This window comes from Mustela nivalis (assembly GCF_964662115.1).
Source record: "Mustela nivalis genome assembly, chromosome: 6".
Lineage (NCBI taxonomy): Eukaryota > Metazoa > Chordata > Mammalia > Carnivora > Mustelidae > Mustela > Mustela nivalis.
In genome coordinates this window covers 107661569-107674314 of record NC_139025.1, presented here as the reverse complement: position 1 = coordinate 107674314, position 12746 = coordinate 107661569, and the positions used below count along the sequence as shown (strand labels likewise).

Here is a 12746-nt window from a genome sequence, read left to right as displayed (position 1 = left end):
TTGATTTAAATTTTGGGGCAGATTATTCTATGCAGGGTACTAGTCTGGGGTTGTACTTCTTTTTCTAGTTAAGACTGAAATGTCAGTTCTCTGCTTATTTGCTATGAATGTGACGAAACAGGAAAAGGTGGCTCCAAATTTTAAAACATACTAACTACTAAAATGGGCTTTTAAAATAAATTAGGTACTTAGTATTCAAAACTTTGTAAAATATATATAAGACCACAGTTTCCAAAATGACTTGGCTCGTCTACCAAGACAAAGACTTTTAAACATTTTGAATATTGATTAGAAGTAATGTAAAGCAGCTGAGATCAGTTGAGTGTTTTTTTAAAGGATCATTGTGTGTAGATACAGAGATACCTAGTCATAAATTTTTTTCATGGACTCCTAACCTGGAATAAAACTATCCGTATGTGTATGGAAAGAGTCATCCTCTCTGCTTAATCATCTCTCTCTTGAGAAGTAAGGAAAAGCTGCCTTGCAGGAAGCTCCTTTTGATAGTTCTCAGAGTTCAAAGAGTATGGAACCTTCAAGTTGATTTCATCAAGTCTATTTATTAATGCATTTCAAGTTTCAAAAAACCTTACATCTTTGCACAATACTTTATTTTTTGCAATTTTTAGTAAAAATTTCCAAAGTGAACAAAAAGATACTGTATAAAACACAGTGGACATAAACTGACAGTAGTATTAGATCTCATTTGTCTTGATCCTTTTGTTTTACCACATCTTGATTTGCAGTGGAAAGAGTTCAGTGCACGTATCTCTTGTCAGAAAACATTTAACTTAGACTCAAAATAAAATAGGGCAGTGTGTACCTGCCAAAACCCTACCACAGGATAACATTACAAGCAAAAAATGTACATGTTCCAAAGTCTACCACATTCAAGAAGTTACTAAGAACTCTTGCAGAAGAAAAGTCACCATTTTAGAAATGCAAACCCACTTCCAACCTTTGCACAGTCCAAAAACAAAGGCATTTAAATGATTTAAAAGCAATTACGTACATATCTACCTACTTGTCTGTTTAGAATTATTTATAGTCTATCTGGGGTTTCATGTACAAAATTTGTCTCTAAATCATGTACAAAAAGCTGTATTTTGAAAAAAGTCACCACATACTGTACAAGTTTACAAGGAAGAGATCCCATTATTTTCTCTAGCATTTTTGGCCTTGCTGGCTTGCGTCACATTATGAGAATGATTGTGTAAACCTTATACTCTTAAGAAACAAAAAGGAAAAAATAAGCCAAAACACAAATCTTTTCAATGTTCCCTAAATTTGCCTCCTATGTGAAGCCAGAAAAAATCATAGCTGTTTACTTCTAATTTAAGTGATGTAGTTGGAAAACAGAAGCAATAAATACGTCACAAGCTTAAAACTTTTTGTAATGCCCCCTTCCATTCCTGCATAGCAATAAGCCTGTTAATACATTAAATGCTTTTGCTTTCTTTCTTTAAAAAGCCAATTATTTACATCTGTTTAAAAAATAAATTTGGAATGGGACATTGTGCTGTTTCACCTTCACTGCTGTTAAAATATTTTAAGGAAAAAAATGTCAGAAGGCCTATCTACAATTTTAACTACTAGTTGAACAAATCATCCTTCTTTAGTGGTTACCAATGATCAGTGATAGTATGCTGAAAAAACTGTTCCAATACTTTGATAAAATAAAAGACACAGCTTTTCTTTTCTGTATCAGAGAAAACCAAAAACATAATTAGCATACTTTAGATATATGGAAAACACAAATAACAGGCTACAAATAAAAAAATCATTTCATTGACATAATTTCTACCAAAGCGTGATTAAAACTTCACCTATCAATTCAAAACTGGAATTAGAAAGTTAAAGTAAATAAGCAGAAATCAGACATTTACGTAAGAACGGACTCTGAAGTAGTATGCTGCATACGTCCAGTTTGCACACTTAACTGTGTTCCTAAGCGTAGTCACTCCTGTGCTCTCAGCAGCCATTGGATGAAGACAAGATGAATATCAGAACCAACTCCATCATTATAAAAAGGTAAATTGATTCTCACTTCAAAAACTGCCTGTGTAAAGCATTACAGAATCCTGGACCACTGAATACCACCATTCTCTGTTATCCTGAGTATGTCAATTAAACAGTAATTTTTCATTAAGAGCGGAAAAATTTTATAATACAAAGAAACATCCATATTGCAATTTCTGTTTACAATTGCACACAGAAGTACAGTGTACATAAGAAATACATGTCTGCATATAACAAGGTATGTACATTGGCAAGTGATGTCTCCAATGTTGAGGTGGTCGAGCCTCCTAGCCTTGATTGGCAGTTGAAAAAAATATATATATATTTCAATTTGTGATAAAAGTTTATCGAGAGCCAAGTCTGCCTGCAAGTGAAGAAAATGCAGCAACGAAGAACAGGGAACACGGGGCACGTAATAATATTCTAAGACTTTGTGCCATTAGGTTAAAAAGAGCTGTCCATAAGAAAATTGGGTTCCTTTTCCACCCCCCCACCCCCAAATTGGAATTTTCAGGCTTTAAAATTTAAGTAATTCCACCTGGTCTGAGGACATGATCTCTTGCCATTTTTTCTTCGACTGTTATTTGTGAGGGTTTAGTTGGGGGATGATGATTTAATAGGTGTCTCTTTGGAGTGAAGTTTTCCCATTGTAGGCACTAGGAAGAACCAAGGCAAAAGCTGCAGTTAACGTCTCATGTGTCCCATTTGATAACTCTCCCGGGGCCTCTGACGCTGGGGTTGCTGAATGGGCTGTGGAGGTCTCCTCCTCTTTAAAGTGCCTGCGAATCATGAACAAAAGTAAAACGGATTTACTGTGCACTTTTTAATGTTAAAAAACAAAGCTGTCAATTCAATAAGAAAGGTTCTAGATCAACACTATCCAACAGAAATACAACTCATGTATGTAATTTTAAATTTTCTGGTAGCCATAATGAAAAAGGTCAAAAAGATGGGCAAGATAATGTTAGTAGCTTTTTTATTCCACTTAATCTGATATAGGCAAAATATCATCACCTCAAGGTGTAATCAATACAAGAAAGTATTAATAAACTATTTCATTCTTTCTTGTATACCAAGTCTTCCCAGTATTGTATTTACAACATTCCCAGATGTATTTACAACACATCTCACTGTTAACTTGCCACGTTTCAAGTGCTCAACAGACATTAACTATTAGATTAATACATATTCTGAGGACAGAATCTATGAGGAATAAATTACAGAGTCTTTGAGCAAATGACTTAAACTCTCTGAAACTGAGATGCCTAGTCTGTAAAACAGGGATTATAATGAACCCCTACAGCCTGTCCATGTAATCTGTGAGGATTAAATGACAATTCATGTAAAAGTGCTTTTTGGGAGGGTTCGATAATTGCTAGGGTTGGTTTTCTTTTTTTTTTTTTAAGGTAAAATTTGCTTAAAGTGAAATCAAGTTAAAAAAAAAAACTGTTATGTTGCATGAGATCATAATTGGTAACATATCTAATGAGTGTCATGTGGCCCTCAGAAATCCCTAGGAAATTAATATAAATTCTATGGTGCTCGCTCACACTGTCAATTTACAAAAAGCAGTGACATCAAAATCACATTTCCTCTGATTCCCACCAAGATGCTGTCCCAAGCATGACTACTGAGCTCTCTTGTGCCACGACAGGTAAATTTAGGCAAACAGTTGTAAGAAACCCCTAGTTTTAAACTACTTTGTGTAAGGTATCAGACTTGGCCTGAGGTGAGAGGCTTCATGAGAAGTCTGTGGGAGGCAGGAGAGGGACAGCTGTCATTTACCTCTCGTTCTCCCCCACCATTATGGCACCATGTCTGCCCCACACCTAGAGTGAACAGTTCTGGCGCAGGCACTTCTGAGGGCAGCACAGAAGCCACAAATAGCTTGGGGAAGGTGAGGCACAAACAGATGGGAACTAAATCATCTGGAGCAGTTGCTTCCTAACCTTTTTCTTTTCCAAATCCCTGGAGCGAATGTAAAGAAAGCCTCCTCCCAATGCTGTGTCTCCATGAGAGGTCAAGGGTGGACCCCAAACCTCAGGAATTGTTTTCAGAGACGAAGAGTAAAAACCACGGTTTCTTGGTGACTGAAGCCTCCATCCTAAGCCCTTCCCACAGACCATTATCTTTATTTCCCCATAAGCATCACCTCTCAGGAAAATGAATTTATGTGCCAGAAAACATTTTAAGAGCACAAACAATAGAAACAATAACAGAAACACAGCTATTAGAATAATCAATCATTTCGAAGTAGCCTATCATAATAAAAACAAAGAAGGGAAGATTTTAGAATACAAAAATAAGAAAAGAGAAAACAGGTATCAGGCAAATATATAACTGTCCAAGTCTAAATATTTTTAGTGATTCAAGACAGATTAGCATTAAATTGGTAGCCATTAGCAAACTAGATTGGACTGACAAAAAACATACTTAAAAATCAAATAATTCAAAAAAAAATCAAATAATTCATCTACTAATCTTATTCTCAAAGAGAAAATACTATAAAATTTGTTAAAAGACCCATTTATCATTCAATTCTACCTGCTGAACAGTTCAAAGTTATTTAAAAAAAAAAAACATACCTTGCTCAAAGTGTCTTACCTGGAAGAGGTTTAGGAGGAGGCAGCTTTGGATTACTACTTGGAGTATGAACACTGCATATCTTAATAAATCCAGCCATTAGCATGATCAGGGCAATTCCCATAAGTAATACTGCCCACCAATAAATCTAGAAATAAAAAGATTTTTCTACTGAAAGAACTGCAAAATATTTTAGAATATTTTATATTACATAAAATATATATATTACATTTTAATTTCTGAAGAACATTTGTTCTTCAGGAAGTGTACAGATACCACATATAAGATTAATTTCTTCTTTTTTTCCTTAAGATTTTATTTATTTATTTGACACAGAGAGAGGGACAGCGAGAGAAGGAACACAGGCAGGGGTAGTAGAGGAGGGAGAGGGAGAAGCAGGTTTCCGGCTGAGCAGAGAATCCAACATGGCGCTTCATCCCAGGACCCTGGGATCCTGTAGTATCACCTCCAATGTGATCCAATCCATAAGCACCAAGAATCAGTGGTTTTCCAACTTTCAGGATGATATGCTAGCCACAGGAGATGCACATCTATTCCTAAAGTCTACTGTATTTTCTAACGTATTTCCTTCCCTCTAGTCTTCCCTGCTCAAAACCATCTTCTACATGGTCATCCATGTTACAACTACCTAAAATATGGAATTGACCATGCCATTCCTCTCTGTAAAACCCTTCTTTAAAACCTTCCCACCAAGGATCTCTAAAACCATTAAGCAGGAGGGAGGAAAAAAATAAAACGAGCACAATAAAGTACAGCAAAGTACACATATGATTCTACTTAAAAAATATATATATACACATACACACATATACACACACACACACACACACACATACATACATAGATATGGGGGGGCGGTGCCTGGGTGGCACAGTTGGTTCAATAACTGGCTCTTGGTTTCAGCTAAGGTCGTGATCTCGGGGCATGAGATCGAGCCCCATGCTGGACTCTACACTCAGCATGGGGTCTGCTTGGGATTCTCGCTCCCTCTCCCTCTGCCCTTCCTGCTTGTGCTAAGATAAATAAATAGACTTAAAATAAATAAGTAAATAAATACACACACACATGCATGTATGTATATAGGTATATGTATATATATGGATGCTAGTCATTTGGGCATCCAATTCTTAATTTCAGCTCAGGTCATAATCTCAGGGTTGTGAGATCGAGTGTCACGTCAGACTCTGCAGTGGGTGTGAAGTCTGCTTAAGATTCTCTCTCTCTGCCCCTCCCCACCAGCTCATGCTCTCTTTCTTTCAATAAATAAATAAATAAATACTTGTAATAGTATACATGGTTTTTAAAGAATATACAAAAAAATCATCTTGAGAAGACTGGGCTTCGGGGGGAAAAGGTGGCTTATTTTTCAATCACTACTTTGCCAATTTAAAAAAAGGATAATCACACTTACAAAAAGAAAAAATGTAAAAACAAGACTTTTTAATTAAAAAAAAATACGTGACTTTTTAGATCCTCCCTATTCATAAAACATCCATCTGTACGCTCTATTTCTACTAGTCCTTAAGAATTTAGTTTTGGGGGACGCCTGGGTGGCTCGGTTGGTTAAGCAGCTGCCTTTGGCTCAAGTCATGATCCTGGCATCCTGGGATCGAGTCCCACATCAGGCTCCTTGCTCAGCAGGAAGCCTGCTTCTCCCTCTGCCTCTGCCTGCCACTCTGTCTGCCTGTGCTCGCTCTCTCTGACAAAAAAAAAAAAAGAAGAATTTAGTTTTGGTATCACCTCCTTAAAGAGGTATTCCCTAAATAGGTCTTCCCTATTTTCTATGAAAACACCAGGCAAGAATGAAAATGTGTTTCTCTGTGCTTGTCTTCTCGAATCCAGACTGGACTACAGGCTCCCTGAATTTATATGCTACAAACTTAGTACCTGTCCCACAAAAAAGTACCTGTTGGACTAGTTATTACCAGTGAGTCACTATGGCAAACACCGACTCTTATAAACACTTTTAAAGAGCTTATTTGTTATTTCTAGATTGCCCACACAAATAATGTGACAAGGCTCTCACAACAGAGACAGGATATAAAAAATAGTGGTTTTGGTATCTCTGATACTAGTTTTTTAGTACCTAAGACATCTTAAATACAAGATGCAGGTAGTTATGAGAATAACAGAAGCAGAGAAGAAAGCAAGCCTGGATTTAGTTATGGTTATAACTGTAGAAAACAAAAGTCAAAAGTTGAAGGTCCAGTTGAGATCAATAAACATTTACTAAAATATGGCATCCAGTTCCTAATGGACTTCCAGTTCCTTTTAGCAGTTTTCTTGGACTTCCTCCAAATTTTTCCAGGTAATTAACTACGTTCTCAAAAGCCCACAGCCTGAGATGTTTTAGTGACGACAGCAGCTCCTCTGAGTTTAGTGTGTGGGGAAACGAAACGTCACAGTGGTGAGAATACAGCAAGAAAAACTAAACAAACAAAACAATAGTGTATTTGAGAGCGTAGTAAATAAATATGGCCAACTTTGGTCGAGGGTATTTTTTTTTTTAAGATTTTTATTTATTTATTTGAGAGAGAGACAGTGAGAGAGAGCATGAGAGGCGAGAAGGTCAGAGGGAGAAGCAGACTCCCCATGGAGTTGGGAGCCTGATGCGGGCCGAGATCCCGGGACTCCGGGACCGTGACCTGAGCCGAAGGCAGTTGCTTAACCAACTGAGCCACCCAGGCGCCCCGGTCAAGGGTATTTTTAATGTTCCCTTTAAAAGAGAATTATCGTAGAATTGGTTAAATGTGAAATTATACATACTATAAAATTAGAAGAAAGAATACCAAACCAGGCTAACAAATGAAAAATATGTGTTTCATCTGTAAAGAAAAGACCACAATTTGTCCACCTGCTAGAATATCAAAGAAAGGAGAGCCATCACTTACTCAACAAACATTTAATGAGTGTAAATTATGCGTGAACTCTCGCCTTTCATAGATACAAGGGTGTTGAGTGAAATTTAAGAGACAAAGAGAAGATAACCAAAAGGTTAAAACATAGCTTTGCAGTTACCAAGCACTAAATCAAGTCTAAGAAAATAATTCTACAAAGGAAACAGACGTTATTCAACAGAGTCATTTACATGGCCAAAAGAACACACAAAGTAGAAAAAAAAAAGTAAAAATTACAAATTAAAAGGTCAAAATTTACCAGTCTAATATATTATGTACTAATTATAATTATTTTTTATTTAATAATCTAAATAAACAAAAGGGACCTATAGGATTATAAAATGATAAAACAGGTATCACCCAAAAGAAAACTGTGAGGAAGAAGGAGCAACACATACACTCAAGTCTCTCCAGACACAGGATAGTCTTTACTTTATTTTAAACATCCCCTCGGGGCACCTGGGTGGCTCAGTGGGTTGAACACCTGACTCTTGGTTTCAGCTCAGGTCATGATCTTGGTGTCCTGGGATGGAGCCCTGTGGCAGGCCCTGCACTCAGTGCAGAGCCCACTTCTCTGCCTTACTCTCCCTCTGCCCCTCTCCCCTTCTTGTGCGTGAGCATGCACTTGAGCACGCACACACTCTTTCTCTAAAATAAATAAATAAAATCTTTTAAAAATCTCCAGAAAAACTCAACCAGATAATCGTTTCAGTGAATGTTCCAGAGTTTGGTAACTCACTCTCCGTAAATGACTCTAGACCTCCTGTGGCTCACAAAGCCTTTTTGGGCCCACAGTTCCTTGTGGTGATTCTCGTTTTGCCACCCTGCAGGGACAAAAGGCTTCCCTTCTATCCTTCAGAATATACTGGTGTCTAGACTTTGACTAAATGTTCTTCCATCCTGCAACACCCCCACGTGCCACCCCTCACACCAGTCTGCCAAGCAGAAAGCAACTGACTCCTAATCTCTTAGTTACTTTAATCATAGCCTGAGCAAGCAGGATAAAATACCACTGAGAGAAACCTGAAGATATTATAGCTTCAAAGTTAAGATAATATGCACAATTTTTATTCTTTTCCAGATACATTATGACATTTAAGAAATCTGCTACATTCATCTAGCAAATATATATTGAATCCCTACCATATGCTAAGCCCTATGACAATACTGCATCTTTGGTGTTCAGGTTTCACAAATGATAGCTATGTGGCCTATTCTACCACGTAATGAAGGTCCACATCCACCCTCCATTTTAACATGTGAGGATGACAGAGTAGAAAATTCTTTTAAAAAATGAGTCATTACATTGCAGAGACTAAAAAAATGGTTTCCAAACTTGAGCATGCACCATCACCTACTGTCTCAGTGGCTCAACGATGAGGCCCAATAATCTGCCTTTCTAGCAAGTTCCCAGACAACACTGACACTGCTGGTCAGGGGACCACACTTTGAAATCCAATGCTCTAGATTATGGTTTGGCAAAAGGTTTCCTCTAAAAGGCCAGATAGATATTTTAGATTTGGGGAGCCAGTCTCTGTTGCAACTACTCAAAGTACAAAAGCAGCCACAGATAATATGTAAATGGTTGGGTGTGGCCATGCTCCAATGAATCATTATTTATGGTCACTGAAATCTGAGCTGATATAATTTTCAAAGGAATGTTATTTCAGTAATATCTTTTGATTTCTTCAACTACTTGAAAACATTTATAGCTTGTGAGCCACACAAAAGCAGGCAATGGGCTAGATTTGGCTCATAAGCCATTCTGCTGACCCCTGGTTCTAGATAAATGGTTGGTTCTCAGTCCTGGCTGCCCACCAGAAATAGCTGAGGAGCTTTTAAAAGATCCAGATACTTATACGCCATCCCATGAGATTCTGAATTAATTAGTCTAAGCCCTAATTAATGAACAACCAGGAATAAGAATTACTGGTTGTTTTTTTTAAGATTTTATTTATTTGACAGACAGAGATCACAAGTAGGCAGAGAGGTAGGCAGAAATAGAGAGAGGGGGAAGCAGGCTCCCCACTGAACAGAGAGCCCAATGTGGAACTTGATCTCAGTACCCCGGGATCATGACCTGAGCCAAAGGTAGTCATCCAACCAACTGAGCCACCCAGGCGTCCCGATATTTAGGGTTTAATAAGCCTTACATGAATAAAGATTTCTAGTGTCAGGTAAGTTTGGAAAATGAAATTTAAGGATTTTGTACTGTAGGACTTCTCACAATACTCTTCATAAGTATCTAAGAGAGGACTACAGTATATAATGTTTTCCAGATTCATTTGACTACCAAACCCATACATCTAGTGTTCTATGAAGCACTCAGGAAAACTTGCTTCAATCTTTCATAAAGAAGAACAGATACTTAGTACTGAGGTTCATAAAGTTACAACAAAATATGAGAGAAGAAATTAATTTAAAAATGAGAAATACAATTGATTCTTATCAAAATAATAATAAAAAAAGAAAAACTGATAAATCTAAACAAAAAGAAAAAAGTAACAAAATAACAGGAAATTACTTTTAAAAAGATGGAGAGGGGCAACTGGGTGCCTTAGTCAGTTAAATGTCCACTCTTTATTTCAGCTCATATCATGATCTCAGGTAGTGGGATCAAGCCCCCCACTCACCCCCTCCCCCGGTCGGGCTCAGTACTTTGTGTGGAATCTGCTTGAGATTCTCTCCCTCCCTCTGCCCCTTCCCCCAATCATGCTTTGTCTCTCTCAAATACATAAGTAAACCTCAAAAAGATGGAGAAATACAATGATAAATTTGAAAAAAAAAATCAAAGTCAAAGAAGGTTTTCTACAATGTCAAATCTAATACAAAAGATATAGAAGATGTGAACACATCAGTAACTATGGAAGAAAGTGAAAAAGAACTACCCAAAGCCCTCAACCCTGTTTTTTAAAAAAGGAGATAAGGATGCAAGGTCTCTATAGATTTCTTAGTAATCGCTTTCAAACTTTTTAAGGACTAGGCGACTCCGGGGCGCCTGGGTGGCTCAGTGGGTTGGGCCGCTGCCTTCGGCTCGGGTCATGATCCCAGGGTCCTGGGATCGAGCCCCGCATCGGACTCTCTGCTCAGCGGGGAGCCTGCTTCCTCCTCTCTCTCTGCCTGCCTCTCTGCCTGCTTGTGATCTCTCTCTGTCAAATAAATAAGTAAAATCTTTAAAAAAAAAAAAAAAGGACTAGGCGACTCCTTAATAAATCCAAAGGATGTTTATCATTATCTCTTTGCCAGATACAAATATAACAAACATATTTTTAAAAAATACATTCAAAAGGGGTGCCTGGGTGGCTCAGTGGGTTAGGGACTCTGCCTTTGGCTCAGGTCATGATCTCAGGGTCCTGGGAACGAGCCCCACATCAGGCTCTCTGCTCGCAGGAGCCTGCTTTCCCCTCTCTCTCTCCCTGCCTGCCTCTCTGCCCACTTCTGGTCTCTATCTGTCAAATAAATAAATAAAATCTTTAAATATATATATATATATATATATATATATATATATATATATATATATATACACACATTCAAAATACTACCAAAAACAACTTTTCCAGAAAAAAAAAGCAGAAGTTTTCTTACATCATTTCCATGATACCAGCAGCAGTCAGTAACTCATGCCCTGAAAAGTATTAAACTGTTCAGATTCTTCTTACTCTATGCAATCTGAGGAGTAAAGGTGCCAGGGTATGAAAGGAAAGTCAGTGAAACTAACCCTCCTTCCTTTCACAGCATCTTAGACCAAAGCATCCTAATAATCTAGCTTATTAACTAGAAGGACACTTTCCTGACATGATGAAAAACCAGAGCATGAAGCATTCATGTAACAAAATAAACTCTGCTATGCAAGTGAACTCTGCACAGAACACAAATCAGACAAATAACTTCTAAGAAACTGGATTTTTGTTATCTTAACTGTTTGGCCTGGGAATGCCCACAAATGCAGCAACAGTCTTGTGGTTCTCTCCAAGCATTATGGACCATGCTATCTGAAAGAGTGGCATGGGAATGTCAACAGTGATATAAAATGAAAGCATTCTACACTCACTTAAGGCAAACTTGTATAAAACCAAAAGTGCCTGATTAATCAGTTTCAGAACACAAGAAAAGACTTGATATTGCCAATTCATTTTAAGAAGCATTTCACTAAATCCTCAAATCTAAATATGAAAAAACGTTTTAAAAATGCTTTTAGGGACATCTGGGTGGCTCAGTTAGTTAAGCATTTGACTCTTGATTTCAAGTTTTGATCTCGGGGTTGTTAGTTCAAACCCTGTGTTGGGCCTTATGCTGGGCATGGAGCCCAATTAAAAAGAAGAAAAAAAAAACTGGAAAAAAAAAGTAATACTTTAAAAAAAATCATTTCCATTAAATATTTTTCAAATAGGAATGAAGGAGCTTTTGATATGCTAAATAAAGGAATCAAAATTAGAGAGAATGGAGAAAAGTAAAAAAAATATTATTTTTAACCTGGTAATTCACAGACCTGTACCCCTGGGGATAAAAATATATGTTTATAAAAAATAAAAAATTTAAAAAATATATATATTATTTTTAGATATGATTCACTACCTTGAAAACCTAAAATATCTGGCACAACATACACTCAAATAGAACATACCTCTGAGATCTCCATTATCAGATTACTTTTTCAAATATTGTCTTCTATAGTTGACAAGTATACCAGATCTCAACTTACTCTTATCAGAGATAATGGGGGGGTGGGGGGTCTGGATCTGAATTGAAAAGAAGGAAGTAAAGGACCAAGAAAGGTAAGCTACTTAAAGTCACATATCTGACAAATGCCAGAGGATGATATGAATCCTTGCACAATTCCCAAGCCTATACTCTTTCATCTTTGCCACAGTGCCAAAGGCACCTTCAGCTTAATGGATATTTTTTTGAACACCTATTATGCACCAAGCACAGGAGTAAGAAAATGAGTAACATATCATGTTTTAAGGAGACCTAAGTTAAGTCAATTGACCCAGTTTTGGTTTAAAACCTAGGTCTCTTAGAGCAATCTGGCTGGTTCAATAGGTAGAGAATGCAAACTCTTGATTTAGGGTCATGAATTCAAGCCCCATTTTGGACAAAGTGCTTAAAAAAAAAAAAAAAGGAAAAGAAAATTAAAAGTGTTCTCCAAAAAATAAATAAATAAATCCGAGGCTTCCTAAATCCAGGTTCAGTGATCCTTCTACCTCATAATCATGATATAATCTA

General features: G+C 37.2%; 1 protein-coding gene across 1 annotated transcript in view; it reads right to left on the bottom strand.

Annotated features, from left to right (window-relative positions):
- Positions 1–537: 537 nt before the first annotated feature.
- The window catches only part of ADAM10 (ADAM metallopeptidase domain 10), a 137785-nt gene continuing 125576 nt past the window's right edge, over positions 538–12746 (bottom strand). Inside the window, exons 15-16 of the mRNA XM_082733756.1 lie at positions 4621–4747; positions 538–2795 (exon numbers count right to left, since the gene is read on the bottom strand). Of these exons, the coding sequence (XP_082589882.1) occupies positions 2701–2795; positions 4621–4747 (222 nt within the window). The 3' untranslated portion in view covers positions 538–2700. The remainder of the gene's footprint in view (positions 2796–4620; positions 4748–12746) is intronic.